This window comes from Arvicanthis niloticus, chromosome 18, assembly GCF_011762505.2.
Source record: "Arvicanthis niloticus isolate mArvNil1 chromosome 18, mArvNil1.pat.X, whole genome shotgun sequence".
NCBI lineage: Eukaryota > Metazoa > Chordata > Mammalia > Rodentia > Muridae > Arvicanthis > Arvicanthis niloticus.
This window is the reverse complement of record NC_047675.1, coordinates 49,362,457-49,379,028: the sequence shown is the minus strand read 5'-3', so window position 1 is coordinate 49,379,028 and position 16,572 is coordinate 49,362,457. Positions and strand designations below refer to the sequence as shown.

Sequence of the window (16,572 nt, the reverse complement as noted above, 5' to 3'; positions counted from 1 at the left end):
TGGGACAACCAGGTCTTGGGGGCCCAATATTCACATTAGAATACATGCAGTATCAGGCCAACCCACTACAGCTTTGCAGTGCCCAGCCGGCTACTCAGTAGGTTCAGCTGCAGGCAGTCTTTGACACCTATTGGTTCTAGCAAACCTCTGGCTTCATCTGTCAGTTTTCTGCAGTTGGCCCCATGGCCGGGTCCCTAGACTCCTCCTTCCGGTCTAAGACAGAAAAAGGCTTGATTTCCCAGCTGCGTAGTTCATCCAATAAGAAGAAGGATTTTGCAAGATGTGAGTCCGTAGTTGGGGACACTACATTCTGCTATCTCCTTCCTTCACAGTTTTCAGCCTCCACCCTCAGAATGCAGCCTCCACCCTCAGAATGCAGCCTCTACCCTCAGAATGCCAAACTTCAACGGCTCCAGGGGCAGATGCAGCAAGCACTTCAGACGCTACAAGCTTCACCTTGGCTTCCTTAGGTTGGAGGGTAGTAGGGACTCTCTATCTGTCTTCTGCTGAAGGACAGGGCCCAGTGACGTCTCCTCTGGATGGCAATGCTTGCCTACTTGACATTGACAGAAAGACCCCAAGGCTGAGCTGGTAGACCTGTGAGCTGGGCACATTAAGACCTGGACTAACAGATGACAAGTTGAGCCCTGTAGATTGAGGCCTGGACTCTGCTCTTCAGCTTGGCCTTTATAACCAGCCAGGTAGGTTACTGATGAAAATACAGATCTGAGAAATAAAACGTATAAATCTACTACATCAGTAGAATGCAGACTGAATTCAGTCAGACAACACGTGCTGTGCACTCTATGTCCTGACCATTGATAGCACCCCCAATCTAAGAGCACCCCTAGAATCCCCATCAGGCCCAGGTCTAGTCTCTCATGGTCCCCCACACTCGAAGCAACCATGAGCTCTGCTAAACACAACGGCCACTGGGGAGGGAACTTGGACCGGAACTCCATATTGGACAGAATGTGGCCATTGACCCGCAGTTGAACTTGGCAAAGATTTGCTGGTTCCCATCACTGGGCAGGAAGAACCAGAGGAAGACGGGGGGGGGGGGGGGGATTCAAACTTTAATGGTCACCTCTGTTCTCCAAGTGTCTATCAAATTTCCACCTTGGAAGTTTGGAAAGAGAACATCTGTGCTGTAGATCATCTATAAGCCCAGGCGGGCCGTTTGCCTTGTGAAGATAGAACAAGAGCGCCCACCTGGCTCTCGTGTGATGAGAAATACTGGAGGCGGGTCAGCAGGAAAGAATTCCAAAGATGCTGTGCAGAGTCTCCCCAGACTCTGAGCGGCTCCAAACGTCCCCTTGCTTTCTGCAACCCCAGTGCGATAACACTGAGGGATGGCGCGAGGCCTGAGACTCAGCTAGAAGTGGAGGCCAGTGCTGAGACAACAGATTGACAGATTGGTTGACATGAGCACCCATCGTCTGGGGAAAGCTGGCCTGGCCCCTGCAGGAGAGTAGCCTGTGAATCTCGATCACTGTGACTTGCAGAGCTTTCGGTGCTGTGAATGGCTTGATGTTTAACCTCTGCTCCCAGGATTCGAAGTGAGTTTCTGTTCTGCACCGACTTAAATGACTGCATGACTTAGGTGAAATTCTATTACAGCTGCTATCCAGCCGTTGGTGGGACCTGTATAAAAAATAACTCAAGTATCAGAAATAAAAACAAATTTGAATTTGTCTTGAGAATCAAATAATTACAGAAAACATAGTTGAGCACACAAAAAAACTGACACAGGATGGTTGCTATTATCACCATGAAGAGTCTGGTCCTCAGGCCTGCCCCGCCTCCTGCTAAGAGGAAGCAGCACCAGGTGGCAATAGTACACTCTCCCCAGCATCCCAGCCAGACTGTGGTCAGGCAAATGTGATGCCTGGCTGCTTCTGCCCAGTGTGACACTCTTCTGAATGGCTGCTGGAACCACAGGCCTCCCTGAGGTTTGGCGGAGAACATCCAGTGCACATTCATTCCCTGAGGCTGTCCCACTAGCTCAATCCCTCTTGTCTACCTCCCCAGACACCACCAGCCTTTTAGTACATAAACCTTGGATACGTCTCTCCCATTGCATTTCTTCCTAGGGAGTAACATGGTGTGGTCCTCAGTTTATAGCAGCCTGAAGCGCGTCCACACAGCACAAAACCCAATACATTTGGGAAAACAGTAGAGAGTGATTAGGTTTGCTGCTCAACAAGAAAAGAGAGAGCCAGGAAGACAGAAGGACAAATGGACAGACAGCCCCACCCCCCCTCCACACACACACACACACAGACACACACACACACACACACACCCGGAGTAGGGAGGAGAGACGGTGTACTGACTGGTTTTGTGTGTCAACTTGACACAAGCTGGAGTTATCACAGAGAAAGGAGCCTCCCTTGAGGAAATGCTTCCATGAGATCCAGCATTTTCTCAATTAGTGATCAAGGGGGGTGGGCAGCCCAGCTCATTTTGGGTGGAGCCATCCCTGGGCTGGTAGTCCTAGGTTCTATAAGAAAGCAAGCTGAGGCCGGGCAGTGGTGGCACACATCTTTAATCCCAGCACTTGGGAGGCAGAGGCAGGCAGATTTCTGAGTTCGAGGCCAGCCTGGTCTACAGAGTAAGTTCCAGGACAGCCAGGGCTACACAGAGAAACCCTGTCTTGAAAAAAACAAACAAACAAACAAAAACCAAAACAACAAAACAAGAAAAAAAAAAAAGGAGGAATTCAAGCTTTTTCTCTACATCTGAACCCAAACCAATGTGTAATTAAATAATTTCATGGTAAAACTCGCACGTTTTAGTCTCAATGTTGATGGTCACACACTATGTCCTGTATCTAGGTGACTGCACTCATTCTCCCTGCTGCTGTGACTGTCTCTCTCCTCCCTGGTACCCTGCTTACTTGGCTCTCCAGTCCTGAGCATCCCAGGTCTCCTGGCTCTCATGTCTCTCCTCAGAGTCTCTAAGAGATAGGTTTAGCCAAGGTTACTTCACAATTTGACAGATCTATGGAGACATCTCTGCTGCTCAGTTGATTGCTAGGAGGGAGCTGAGCACCTGCTGGCAGCCCCACCTGCCACAAAACATCCCCCTTCCCTTGGTCTGTCTCCCTGTGACCAGTGGTAGCTGACCTGCTGTTTCAGGCAGTAACCATGGTAATCTTGGAAAACTTCTTCAGGAATATTTGTCCAGCTCTAACAGACCAACCTCAACCATATTCTAATAGGTCACAATACATGCAGGGTAGGGTAGGGAGCATGGCCTCACAGCTGCCAGCAAAACCAGCTCCATCTTGCCCTGGGCACTTTGTCATGGTTGGTCTCCCCTGATGGTCCCCAGGGGAAGCTAGATCTCCAGATGGAGCCTTGTGCAAGCTGCCTGTTTGAGGCACAAAAAGTCTACAAAGAAGCAGCCGGGGCTGAGAAAGCAGAGTCCAGTAAAATGTCAGGTGTTCGTCACTGTTTGGGCCACATGACTGGCACCCATCAGGTGTAAGCAGTGTCCTTCGGGGTCTCAGCTGTATGTGGAGAAGTTCCAGAACATTCTTCATAGGAGGAGGGTCAAAAGGAGCTGCCCGTGGCAGTCAACTTCATGAAGACAGAAAGGGAATTGCCAGCACAGGAGATAAAACTCCGAAGTTAAGAACACTTGCTGCTCTTGCAGAGAACCTGGGTTCAGTCCCCAGCACTCACAGAGTGGCCCACACCATCTGTAACTCTGGCTCGTATGCCCTCCTCTGGACTCCACAGACACCAGGCATACATGTGGATGCATGTATATACATGGAAGCAAAAAACATCCATACATATAAAGTAAAATAAAGTAAAACTAAATAAATCTAAAAAGAAAGAAAAGGGAATAGCCACGAGCTGAACTATCCTCTCCAAGAATCAAGGCCCAAATGCAGCCACTGGACAGAGCCCTGGCTCCTTGTGTCCCAGGGCTGCTGCCCACAGCCCTAGAGGGTCTCTAAGGCAACCCAGTCCTGATTCTTCGCTGCTTTTGCTGCCTGCACAAGGTACTAAGCCTAATGCATACACTCCTTATATTAGCGAAGTTTCTTAGAACCGAAGACCGTGCCTGGGTGGGGAAAGTTACAATGTAGCTGGCCTGATAACAAACAAAATAACAAAATAACTGAGGCTGGTCACTTAAAAGAAAGAGAGGTTCCTTCAGCTAACAGCTGGGGGTGTAGGAGGGGGGAGCCTGGTAACTTGTGAAAGAAAGAGGTTCATTTTAAAACTAACAGCACCAGGGGTCCAGACATTGTTAGCCTCTGCTTGGCTTGAAGGAGGGCATCCTGCCTACTTTACTGAACGATGATCTGGCATTACAGCAGCAGCTTGTGCAAAAGGGATATTGCATAGCAAGGCAGGAAGCCAGAGGGGTGCAAGCAGGGGCCAGGCTTGTTCTTTATGTCAACCTACAACCAATCTCCTTCTCCCTTTCTCTGTCTGTCCTCTCTCTCTCTCTCTCTCTCTCTCTCTCTCTCTCTCTCTCTCTCTCTCTCTCTCTCTCTCTCTCTCCACAGTACTATCCCTACTGCTTTTCAGTTTTACTTTGTGACTGCTGAGTAGTGGGGTACAATTTCCCCTCAAGCATAATTTGTGGGAAAAACCCTCAAGACTGAGAAGCCAGCACCAGGTGCTGCCCAAGTACTTCTGAACAAGCATCCTGTGGACCCTCTGTGGAGTTATGTAGCAGGGAGGTCTGTGGGGTGTGGGGTGGAGGCAAAAGAGAGGCTCCCAAATGCCAACCTCTGAAACTAGATCCTGTGGCATACAGGTCTCATGGCCAAAGGGGACACGAGGCATATGGAATAGAAGCTGCCGTCAGCTGACCATTGGATGATAAGCACCCAGAACTACCTCCAGTGGACCCAGGACCTTGATGAGAAGAGTCCTGAGTGGCAAAGAATGTAATAGAAATGTTAGTGTTGTGTGGTTCCACATAAAAATGGTATGGATGGTGGGGTGGTTTCAATAGGTTTGGCCCCCACAGACTCAAGTGTTTGAATGCTTGGGGCATAGGGAGTGGCACTGTTGGGAGGCATGGCCTTGTTGGAGTGGGTGTGGCCTTGTTAGAGGAAGTATGTTACTATAGGGGCGGCCTTTGAGGTTTCAGATGTTCAAGCTATGCCCAGTGTGACTCACACTCTCCAGCTGCCTGTGGATCAAGATGTAGAACTCTCAGCTCCTTCCCTGGCTGCCATGCTTCTCACCATGATGATAATGGACTCAAACCATAAGCCAGCCCCAATTAAATGTTTTCCTTTATAGGAGATGCTGTGGTCACTGTGTCTCTTCACAGCAATAAAACCCTAACTAAGACAGCTGGCCATCACTGGCTTCAAAGGTACAGGAAAGCATAAACCATGAGCCACGGGATACAGGTGACTCCCGAAGCTACAGAAAGAAGCAGGTTCCCTACGCTTACTGGCTCAACACTGTTGAGCTCTTTTTTTCTCCCAGTGAGGTTCTATCATATTACTAGCCTCTGAAACAGCAGAGTAGTAAGACTCTGTTGTTTAAGTGCCTGAGTTTGCAGTGTATTTGTCACAGCGGCAACAGGGAACTCAGACAATGAGTGAAGTTTAAAGTGCTGCTTGATGTCCCAACAACTGGTCAGAAGTGAGCTTCAAAGCCCGCCCCTCTTCTTAGAGATGAATGTCAGGCGAGTCACAGGCATCCTTCAGATGCAGATTAGGTCTTCTAGTTGGGACTGCACACTGTTTCCAGACAATGGAAAGCTGAGGTCAGAGGATCATGGGAATGTGAGATCATGCTCAACACAAGCTGCAGCCTCTTGTATAACAGGGTTGAAGAGATGGCTCGGTCAAGGGCTGCAGCACAGACCATGGCTCCATGCGGTGCCTCCTAACTGACTCCCACACTGCTCTGGGGCCCAGGATTCAGACTGGGCATCTTTAGCTTCTTCCAGATGACTGGTAGCTTTCCTGAGGGGTGGCCTGCTCCATAAGTGCCACAGGCCAGCAGGAACAAGCAGGCTCAGAGAGATACTTACACAATGCTCAGACTTTATAAAAAGCAATTGGAAATAAAAAAGTGTAGCATTTTTTCACTTTAAAAAACAAAAAGCAAACATTAAAGTGTATACCCATGAAGATGGAATCGGCCCTGGCTTATGGTCTACTACCATGATAAGACCACAAGGCAACCTGGGGAGGGCAGGGTGTATTTGGCTTACGTTTCTGGGTTACACACAGAAGTCGGGGCAGGAAATGGAGGCAGGAACTGAAGCAGAGACCATAGAAAGTGCTCTCCAGGTACTTCTCTTTGCCCAACCTTTTCCAGGTCATAAATCTCAGAAAGCTGCCCTGACATCTACCCCAGGGGTGGATACACCATCAGTATGTTCCAGAAGGCAAGTAAGGGATCCAGGTCCCTCTGGGCTGCAGTCTACCACTCTGAGGTTGATACAGAAGGCTGTGAAGCTACCCTGCCAATGACTCTCTGGCCACAGGTGGAATGGAAGGTAGTTTGACTGCTCTCTGCCCAGCCTTCTCAACCGTCATGATGAAATGTCTACCAGGCACTCGCAAAAGCTGCAGCCTAGTTGCCACACTGTATATAATAGTTATAGTTGCTATAACTATTATAGCTAGTATATTTTTAAAAGATGTTATTTTTAATTAGATGTACGCATGTGCATCTGTGTATAAGATGCACACATAAGTGCAGGTGCCTGCCCTTGCAGCTGGAGTTACAGGTGTGTAAGCCATCTGACATGGATGCTGGGAGCCCAACTCAGGACCTGTGGAAGAGCAAGATGTTCTTAACCACTGAGCCATCTTTGTAGCCCAAAGACATTTAATCTTAATTTCCTCTTTGGTACCACAATTAGTGAGTGATACTTTCTGTGTTTCCAGAGGGGTTAGTTTAAGGAAACACCTACCCTGAATACAGGCCTCACCGGTTCATAGGCAGGGTGTGGGGCCTGGATAGAACAAAAGAGAATAAGGTGGCTATCATGCATTCCTATTCTGCTTTCTGGCCACCACGAGGTGAGGGGCTGTTGCTCCAGGGTTCTCCACCTCAACATTCTGCCTCATATCCAGCCCAGGATGGCAGGGTCAGCTAACAACGGGTTGTGACCTCTGAAGCTACGATCCAGGAGAAATCCCTCAAGTTGTTTATGCTGGGTATCATGTCCCAAGCAAGATGACGTCGCCCACTCTGAATGGCCACTTCTCTAAAGTCACACCCCTAGAGCTACACCCTGGTTAAGAGAGATTAACTGCAGAATCAGAAAGTACACAGTGTTCTGGCACCCTGGGTCACAGGCACCTAGGGCTTCAGCTGCATTGCAGGGTGATGGAGTCTTAGCTTCTGTTTCCCTACCTTGGTAACAGATGCCCACCACTTGCATCCCCAAGGACTTATCTGTAGAAAGAAAGGCCAAGCGTTCACACATGAAGCTCTCAGACCCTCAGGTCTCCCTCAACACTGTCTGGAGTCTGGACTCTGTAACCTGGCCTTCCCAAAATATGAAGAGGGGAGCAGGGTGTGGTGGCGAATGCCTTTATTCCAGCACCCAGGAGGCAGACGCAAGGGGATCTCTGTGAGTTTGAGGCCAGCCTGGTCTACAAAGCAAGTTTTAGGACAGCCAGGGAGGTTATACAGAAAAATCTTGAAAACCCAGTCATCAGACCAAGCCCATAGCCCACAAGGCCGTGCTGAGTAAGTGTGATGCTACATACTTTCCCTGAACACGGGAAGCTTCCTAACCTGTCCAGGCCAATGCATATCTGAGCTTCTATTTCAGTAGAAGAAGCAAGGGCAGCTCTATCCACAGGTCAGAATTTATTTCTTAGCAACTCATTTATAGCATTTTTCAAGTACAAGATCCTGTCCAAAATCTTTGACATGGGAAAAGAGAAGAGCACACGTTGGTAAGGCACCTGCAGAGGAGCAAGGCTCCCCTTTTGGCTTGAGACTTCTGGGTAGCTGCTCACATGTCTGTCGAGCAGAAAACAGTTATTGAAAGTTCGCTTGCACACCTGCTTGAGATGGCGATTTTGGAGCCTGCTACAGGGTGTGGTTTTTTCAGGTAAGTCAGCCTACACCGACAGAATCAGGCTGAAGAGGCACCTCTCCACAAAGCTCACAAAATCCTCCCCAGACACCAAGTTGAACATTCCAGCCGTTTTTCAGCTTTGAAGAGAACCAACTTGGCCTCCCACTCAGGCACACGCTTTTAGATCTCTCAGCCCAAACCTCTATTTTCAAAAAGCAGAAATGCAGGAAAACCTCAAGTACAGTCAGACCTTCTGACTCCATAGGATGCAGGAGCACTGAGAACTCGCAGGTCAGCGTCCACCCACTAGATGTGCGGCACACACAGTCCAGGGATACGCATCCCAGAAGAGTGTCCAGAACTGGATCACACAGTGTCCTTTATGTCACTTCCCGGTGACCCAGAGGCAGGGTGTGAGGTCCAACAGTCCTGGCACCAGACATCGAGTTTGTGTTCTCATTTCCTTGGTCTCAACTACACTGGCTTTATTATAACATTTAAAATTAAATAACTCACTCTTCCCCACCCACCCTCTGTACACAGGGCAGGCAAAGCCCCACTTGTAGGCTGGCTTTCTAGACAGCTGTGTACAATAGGATAAGCTCAGTCACTAGGTCAGTTACAAACATTTCCATAAAGTGAAACAATGTTACCACTCGGGCCACAAGGAAACACCTCAGGAGAATATGGCTACTATCATTCACAAACAGTTCATATACTCTAGTGGTTCAGCGATTAGCCTTCTAGTTATGCAAGAAAGTCTTCAGTCCTATTTACCAGCAGGAAGAATTCTTTGACCTGAAGTACAGTCTGTTCATTTACTTTTTTTTTTCCTACAGAAAAACATAAGATTGATTTTTTTTTTAATAGTAAGAAAAAATTCACAGACAGAAAATTTTGTTACCAGGTGGCCATAAAGAGGTTCCTTGCCCACAGCAAACCGACAGTTGTGATTCATTGTCTGGTTCCTACAGCGTCTTGGACGTACCCACAACCCTGTGAAAGAGCTTTCCTGACACAGGGCTGTCTCAGAACAGTCGGTCATAAGACCTTCGCCTAAAAGGACAGGTGCCACCAGCATGACTCCCAGCGAAGCCGCTGGTGGGTAAGGCCTTGCACATACCTGCCCCTAATACAGTGCCTCCCTAGTCACAGGACCCTGAAGGCACTGGGGTTCAAAACATGTTCATCCCACATTTTAAGATGACCTGAAAAAAATGTATAAATTAAGATCCTACAAAATGATGTCTGGTCAAAGAAATGTCAAGAAGAGGAAGGTGTGGTGCCCTGATCCCTGCAACCATGCTTATGTGTCTCAGGGTTTCATTAGCAAACCAGCCAGTGTGTGCAGTGTGTGTGTGTGTGTGTGTGTGTGTGTTTGTGTACAGGCAGACATTTTGGTGGACTTGAGAAAAAAGTGTGTGTGTCCCACAATCATTGACTATGGCCTCTCAAAGTGGCCCAATTCCTTGCAAATGGGATGATGTGAGCACAGCAGCTGAAAGCCCCCAAACAAGCCCTCCCCTTGCTTTCACCGGCAGGACACAGATGCACAAGCCAGTCCTGAAAGCAAGGAGCACTCTCTGATCTGAACATGAGTCACTCCCTGAAGAAAATGTCAGATGTGCACCCAGCACAAGAGGCATCTCCACCATTTTCATAGCAACATAACTGGTCATGTGATTAAAAACAAACAAACAGACAAACCTGCAACAAGCAAGTGTACTGTTCTGTCAACACAATGCCAGTAGGCTGTGGGATGTTTTGGTTGTTCGAAAATCCTAAGTGAATCCGTAAACAGAAGGGATGGGCACAAGGTTTTGTAAGCAGAAGCCCCTCGCTGTTTTCAGATTTTTGCTCTTACAAAACCGAGGATGGTTTGCGTGGTTTCGAAGCTCACGTTTATTCTCGCCAAGTCTGGTGCGCATGCGTTCTGCTCTGAGCACTCAGTAGCCCTTAATCAGGAGAAGGTCCAGTTCTCCTTTGTCCTGTACAAAGCAGCAGAACTTCATGCTGACGCCCAGCCTTAAAGAGCCCTTTTCATATGAAATATAAATTAATCCGGAGGTCTACAGCTCTAAGTTTCTAGACTTCTAGACTTACTGGGGTGGGGGGAGAATCTTAACTTTCGATTTTTTTTTAAATGTATTTTGCATATGGATCTTAGCCCTAAGCTCACACACACAGGAAGAAGGGCAGAAGGGGATGCCTTGAGGGCTCACCCTATGACCACAGCCACGTTGTAAAGAGTTGTTACGCCAGCTGTTTGTGAGAGTCAGGCCAGACAGCAATACTTCCGCCACCAAGACTTGGACAGGTCCCGCACCTTATCAGGGGTCCTGCTTTTAGACTTCTTTGGCTGTAGCTGGGAGTCTGAGTGCTGGATACCAGCAACAATGGCAGCATCAAAAACCTCTTTGAGGTTTTTCTGAGTCAAAGCTGAGCACTCGATGTAGGAGACAGCCTTGACCTCCTCGGCGCACAGCTTCGCAGCCTCTTCCGGCACCGGCTTCTCTTTACACTTGTCCAGTTCGATGAGCACTTTGACGTCTTCCCTGAGGTCCGACTGTGTCCCGACCAGGATGATGGGGGCCTTCGGGCAGTGACGTCGAATCTCCGGAACCCACTTCTCGCCCACATTCTGGAAGGATGTGGGGCTCACCACGCTGAAGCACAGCAGGAAGATGTCTGTGTTGGTGTAGCAGAGGGGCCTCAGCTTGTCAAACTCGTCCTGAAACCAAGCACAAAGCCATTACCCTTGCTAGTTCTTGCCACTTTAGGAAGCGACCTTCAGGGCAGGGATAGTCACAGAAAACCTAAAGAGGGGCCAGTGTCTCAGACCTGCCCTGCTGCCTGCTCTTGGGACACAGATGCAGCTCTGAGGGACAGCACAGCCTTAACACTCCAAATATGCTCTCGGTGACCATGACTACCATGCCATATGCTATAGACAGGCACTAGGCGGATGAGACCTTGCCTTTCCTGGCCTTCAGCCCACAGTGACCCCAACTCTCTGTTTTAACTCTTGGAATCTGACTAGTCGGAAAGTCAGTTCTCATCCACATTGATACCCAACACTTGGCCTCTTGAACTTTGTTCTATTAACAGAACTCCCTTCTGAGGTGCAGCCCTGCTCTGCCTGACCACAACTATGAATGATGTGGAGTCCTCTCACCTGCCCCAGCACACAGTGCAGAACCATGTTCCTCAGAAACAAGAAAGACTTGAGAAATGAGAATGGGAATCTGTGTAGACCACTAGCAGTAGCCGTTTAAAGACCTGGTCCCCCTCCATCGTTCACTCAGATGATGGTTAATCCATTCTTATCCTAACTGTATCTTCTCTTTCTTCCCTTCCTCTTACTTTTCTTCCTTCTTTCAGCTCTGCGAATGGCTGAGCTTCCACACAGCATTTCAGACAGACAATATACTGCAGAGTGTGCACAACTGTCCTGTGGTACAGAGACCTGGAACAGGCAAGTGAGCACAGATGTCCTGCAGTCTGCCAACAGACTCTCCAAACACCACACATAACAGGCACGAGCCAGCATCCGTGTCAGCGTCTCCTCTGGTCAGGCATCTTATAGATCCCGGAGGGACCATTTCCACCTCACAGGAAACTCCAGCACAGCCTCATCCCAGAAAGACTTGCCCATCTGCTCACCCTTATCAGAAATGTCTGTGTGCACTGAAATCCTCCAGCATCCAACACTGATGACTTCCCAAGACGTCATCATGTGTTCAATGTTTTCTGTTACTCAGTTGATTACCTACGGTCCTACTTACAGGCATAGCATTCTTTAACTGTGGCTGCATTAGTCGGGGTTTCTATTGCACTGATAAACACCATGACCAAAAACAATACAAGGAAGAAGGGGTTTATTTGATTTTCCATCCTCCGTCCTACAGTCCATCATCCAGGGAAGTCCAGGCAGGAAATGGAGGCAGGAACGGAGGCAGAGGCCATGGAGGAGTGCTGCTGACGGACTTGCTTGCATCTTGTTTTCTTAAATCAGCCAGGACCATCAGTCCAGGTGTGGAACCTCCTACAGGGAGCCAGGCCCTTCCACATCAATCACTAATAAGAAAATGAACCACAGGCCGATCTGTCAGGAAGGTGTATTAGTTATGTTTCTATTGCTGTAACAAAACACCATGGCCAAGGCAACTATTAAAAAAAAAAAAAAAAAAGCATTTAGTTGGCCTTATGGTTTCAGAGGACTAGCTAGAGTCCATGATGTCAGAGCAAAGGCACGGTGGCAGGAACAGCTGAGAGCTCACATATTGATCCACAAGCAGGAGGCAGAGAAGGCACACTAAAAATGACACCAGTCTTTTGAAACCTCCAAATGGCCCCCATGACACATCTCCTCTAGCAAGGCACGCCTTCTAATCCTTCCCAAACAGTTCCAGCAATGGGGACCAAATATTCAAACAAATGAGCCTATGGGGGTGGGGGACATCCTCATTCAAAGCACGATGGGGTATTTTCTCAATTGAGGTTTTCTCTTACACAGGATCTCACTGTAGAGTGAGGCCCGGGCTAGCCTTGAACTCACTGTAGCCCAGGTAGACCTGACACTTGTGGTCCTCTTGCTCCTGTGTCCCAAACACTGTGATGACAGACCTAAGCCACTACTCCCAGCTTATTCCCCAGATTTTCAGAGGTGATGTGAAGGAAACACCGAGCTCCCTTTGAGGAATGCTGAGTCAGTTTTCCAACATGTCCATCCCCTCTCAAAGGCCCATGGCCAAGGCTCTTCTCTGCACCATACTGTCTTCCAGAGCTGGTCTACTGACCCAGGTCTGTCTGCAGCAGGCAAGCCCATAGCTGTCCACAAGCTGATGGACACTTTCTGGTTCATGAACCAAACCACATGGAACCCTGAGGTGTACCAGACTCCAACTCAGGGCTCGTCTACCAAGGAAAGTCCGCCTCTTCAGAAGCCAAGATGGCAGGTAGAGACATCTGAGGGGTGGCACAGTGATTCCTGAACCAACATCCTAGCAGCTCCTCACTGGGGTCCATGATGTCTGTGCCTTGGGGCGCTTCTGGTTTCCTGCCTTCTCTCTGCTCCTCGGGGAGCCTATAGCAACTACATCTCTCCATGTCCTACAGTTGGGAAAGCCCAGCCTCTTCCATCTATATAAAACTACGCAGAAGACATCATACAAAAAGAGAAAGACCCAAGACCATCTCTTTGATGTTTTTTTCCTTTGTTGGCACGTTTTTAAGAGATGGGGGTCTCACAGGCTTGGCTGGTCTCAAATGCCCCATATAGTCAATGGCTTTGAGCTTCTGATCCTCCTGTCTTCCTCTCCCAAGTGCTGAGATTACGGCATGCACCACCATGCCTGGCATTTCTGTGTTTGTGTCTTATGCCTAGACTGTCCTTGAACTCGACACACAGTGCAGGTTGTCTTTAAACTCTTGGCTAGCCCTCTGGTGCAGCTTCCTGAGAGCTGAAATCACAAGCACGAACAACTATGGCTGGATTTTGATGTTTCCTTCCCACACTGTGACAAACGGATGGTGTCTGGCTTCTCCCACTCATAGCAAAGGTGTTGAACAGCTTTCCCAGTGGGATGGCAACTCCATTGCTGCATTTATCACTGGACTGACGACAGTCCGTTAAGACAGCCTCGTCTTCTGTCTCCTCCAGGTCTCGGGAATAAGCCAGTCCCAAGTCCCAAGTTTGCCACCTTCAGTAATGAGTTACCTAGAGGTCCTGGCTTGGAGAAGATCTGGAGACACGGGAAAGGCAGCTTCTTTGTCAGCACGGACAGTCGGGAAAGTAAAGGGATTATTTATCCCCTCTGTACCCTGTCAGCTCCACACATCAGGAGAGACCAGTTAGCTGTCACCTGGGCACCTGAGTACTTAGGACCTCAGTGGTTAAAATAGCTTCTAGGGCAGCATCGACCAGGCCCAAAACCCTTCGTGAGGGCACTGAGGGGATGGATCCTACACCTATGTCTTCTGCCTGGCTTCCTTTTCTAATGTTTTGCCCTCAAGACAAGAATGTCCAAACAGAGTAGCCCTGCCTTTCCCTGCTCAATTTACGGTGGCTCTGACCACTGCTCTAGAACTGGGGAAGAGAGATGTCAACAGAAGCTACCGTTCTTCCTTGAGCAAGTCTCAGGTTCATTAGCCTTGAGTCTATGGATTATAAGATATGAGGGGCTTCCTCTGAAAAATGGTTACAAACCATTACTGTGGTTTTTCTTTTTTAGCTTAAGCTAGACCATGAGAGGTACCCGAAAGCCCTATTAAGATAAGGGGCAGTTCCTGATGACACTGCCTCCTCAGCTCCTTCCCAGAACAGGCAGACCCTGTTTCACTGGCCCAGAGCTGTCCCTCTTGGCCTCTTCTCCTCCCCCCAGTGCCCTCAAAGGAGCTGAAGCAGGGGTGGGCCTGTTACCCCAGGTTTCACAATGACCCAGTTACTAAGGGACTCGTTTGGAAACTGCAAAGGTTGTTTGGAAACCTTTAAAAGGCTGTTTCCTTTCCCAGCGCCCAGGCTGTGTAACTTGATACCGACCTGTCCTGCAGTGTCACAGAGCTGGAGTCTCACAGGCTGCCCGTCTACTGACACCACAGCTTGGGGGAAAAGAAAAAAAAAAGAGCAAGATGATTATCAGGACATCTTTTACCCTCGAAGCAGATCTTCGAGGCAGTTTCTGCTCTGGGGTCTCTTAGTGAACTAAGGACTCTGCTAAGCCCGGAAACCCATGGAAGTGTACAAATGTTCCAAGGTGGGGGGCTCCCTCCACCACAGAGCAGGAGGCAGCAAAGCCCTGACCTCTGGAAGGTGCCCCGGAAGGCTAGTGCTTTCCTTTCAAGCCTGGAAGATTAATTTTCCTGTCACCCTTGTTTCAAAGGGCCTAGAAACAACACAAGGTGGGGGGGGGGGGATTAGGTGGGACCCAACTCTGAACTTTTAAATCAGTGGCAACCTCATAGATAATCCTGTTTTCTCTTGGGAAAAGGTCTCTCAGCTTCAGAGTTTATCATAAAACTCCAGCAGTTTTGAGAACTTGTGCAAACACAGGCGGCCTATCACCCGGTGCGTGGAAACGGGCACTTCTCTCTGTCAGTTCAAAAAGAGGATTAAAAAGAAAAGCTGACGGAGAGAGGCCACACAGGGTTTCCACCGGGGTCCAGAGATGGGGTGAGAGCAAGAACCCCCATCCAGTAAAGACACGGAGGTTTCAGCTTAAATTAGGCAATTTGTCTCCTGATAGCCTTTCTGGTTGTTTATAAATATTCATGCTAGTGAGTGGTGGAGGGGGCACCATGCACTTCTGTTTTATCCATCGAGTCTCTGAGAGGCTATCAGAGACTGGGGCGTCAGAGGTAAATTTTTTAGAAGGAAGATTTTTCACACTAGCTTATGTGATTTTTTTTTCGTAACTTTTTCTTAAATTCCAAAAAGACTTTTAAAAAAAAATCAAGAGAAATGATTGTTTTACTTTTGTTGTCTTTGTATGATACACGAGCCCACCCACCCTTGAGAACTTGCTGTAGCTGAACGACAAGCTGGAAGGACTGGGCCAACCGTCAGAAACCGAGACAGCGCAGGCAGGGCGCAGCCAGGCAGGCGTTGGGCTCAGAAGAAAGGAACCTTCTCCCAAGCCCCAGCCCTCCCCGGTGCGCCCGGCCGGCTCACACACCGGAGCAATCCCGGCTGCTCCAGGCGGAGATCCGCTGGAGCCGAGCCGCCCCGGAAGGCGCAGGTGGGAAGGGCACCTGAGCTGCAGCTCGCTCCCTAGTCCCCGAGTCCCCGAGCCGGATCGGTGGGACACCCTGCCGCCGCCCCGCCGAGCCGCTGCCCCGAGCCCCGCGCCGCCCCGCGCCTCCCAGCCCGAGGCCGCGCCCCGCCCGGCGCTCACCCGAGAAGTTGTCGAAGGCCGTGGGGATGTACTCGGTGGGGTAGCCGTTGGTGGTATAGCTGACCACCAGGCTGGTCTTGCCCACCGCGCCGTCGCCGACCAGCACGCACTTGACGCCGCGTCCCTCGGCGCCGCCCGCGCGCCCCCGACCCCCCGACCCCCCGGGCCCGCGCGCCCCGCGCCCCCCGCGCTCCCGGCGAGGCGGTACCGGCGGCGCCGCGGGCGGCTCGCAGCGGGCGGGCAGCGCCGGCCGGCCTTGCTGCGGGGCCATCGCGGGCGGCGACCGCGAGACCAGCTGCCACCGGCGGACAAAGGCGGCGCACGGTCCGCGCTCGGCTGGGGCGACTGTGCCCGCGCGGCCGCGATGTGGCTGAGCCTGCTCCGCCGGGCTTCCCTGCGACACCGGCGGGCGGGGAAAGAGGCGGGTCTGGCGGCGCCTTCTTCTACCCGAGACCACAGCGCCCCCGTCTGCGCGCCGCGCTGCTGAACTACGCTGGCGCCTCGAAACCGTGCGGCTGGCCGAGCTGGCTCCACCATGCCAACCCACGCGGACCCCGAGCTACCCCTGACCCCTGCTGTGGGCTTCTCATCCCTCCCACAACCCCCGCTCCTTCTCAAGCTTTCTTTCCTCCCCTTGCTCTCCAGT

At 50.2% G+C, this 16,572-nt stretch overlaps 1 protein-coding gene across 1 annotated transcript; it reads right to left on the bottom strand.

Moving 5' to 3' along the window:
- Positions 1–7,801: 7,801 nt before the first annotated feature.
- Rhou (ras homolog family member U) lies at positions 7,802–16,312 on the bottom strand. Its single transcript, XM_034522947.2, has 3 exons — positions 15,927–16,312; positions 14,576–14,634; positions 7,802–10,765 (listed from the first exon to the last, which is right to left on the bottom strand). Exons 1-3 carry the CDS (start codon positions 16,195–16,197, stop codon positions 10,310–10,312), a joined length of 786 nt encoding a protein of 261 aa, XP_034378838.1. The 5' UTR covers positions 16,198–16,312; the 3' UTR covers positions 7,802–10,309.
- Between the last annotated feature and the right edge of the window lie 260 nt (positions 16,313–16,572).

What these genes read in the sequence shown, in the direction of transcription:
- Rhou (XM_034522947.2), bottom strand. Translation starts at nt 16,197, where the DNA reads ATGGCCCCGCAGCAAGGCCGGCCGGCGCTGCCCGCCCGCTGCGAGCCG. An exon ending in GGCCTTCGACAACTTCTCGG is followed by an intron (nt 14,635 to 15,926) that starts GTGAGCGCCGGG and finishes TTTTCCCCCAAG; the next exon opens with CTGTGGTGTCAGTAGACGGG. An exon ending in TCTGTGACACTGCAGGACAG is followed by an intron (nt 10,766 to 14,575) that starts GTCGGTATCAAG and finishes GCTTGGTTTCAG; the next exon opens with GACGAGTTTGACAAGCTGAG.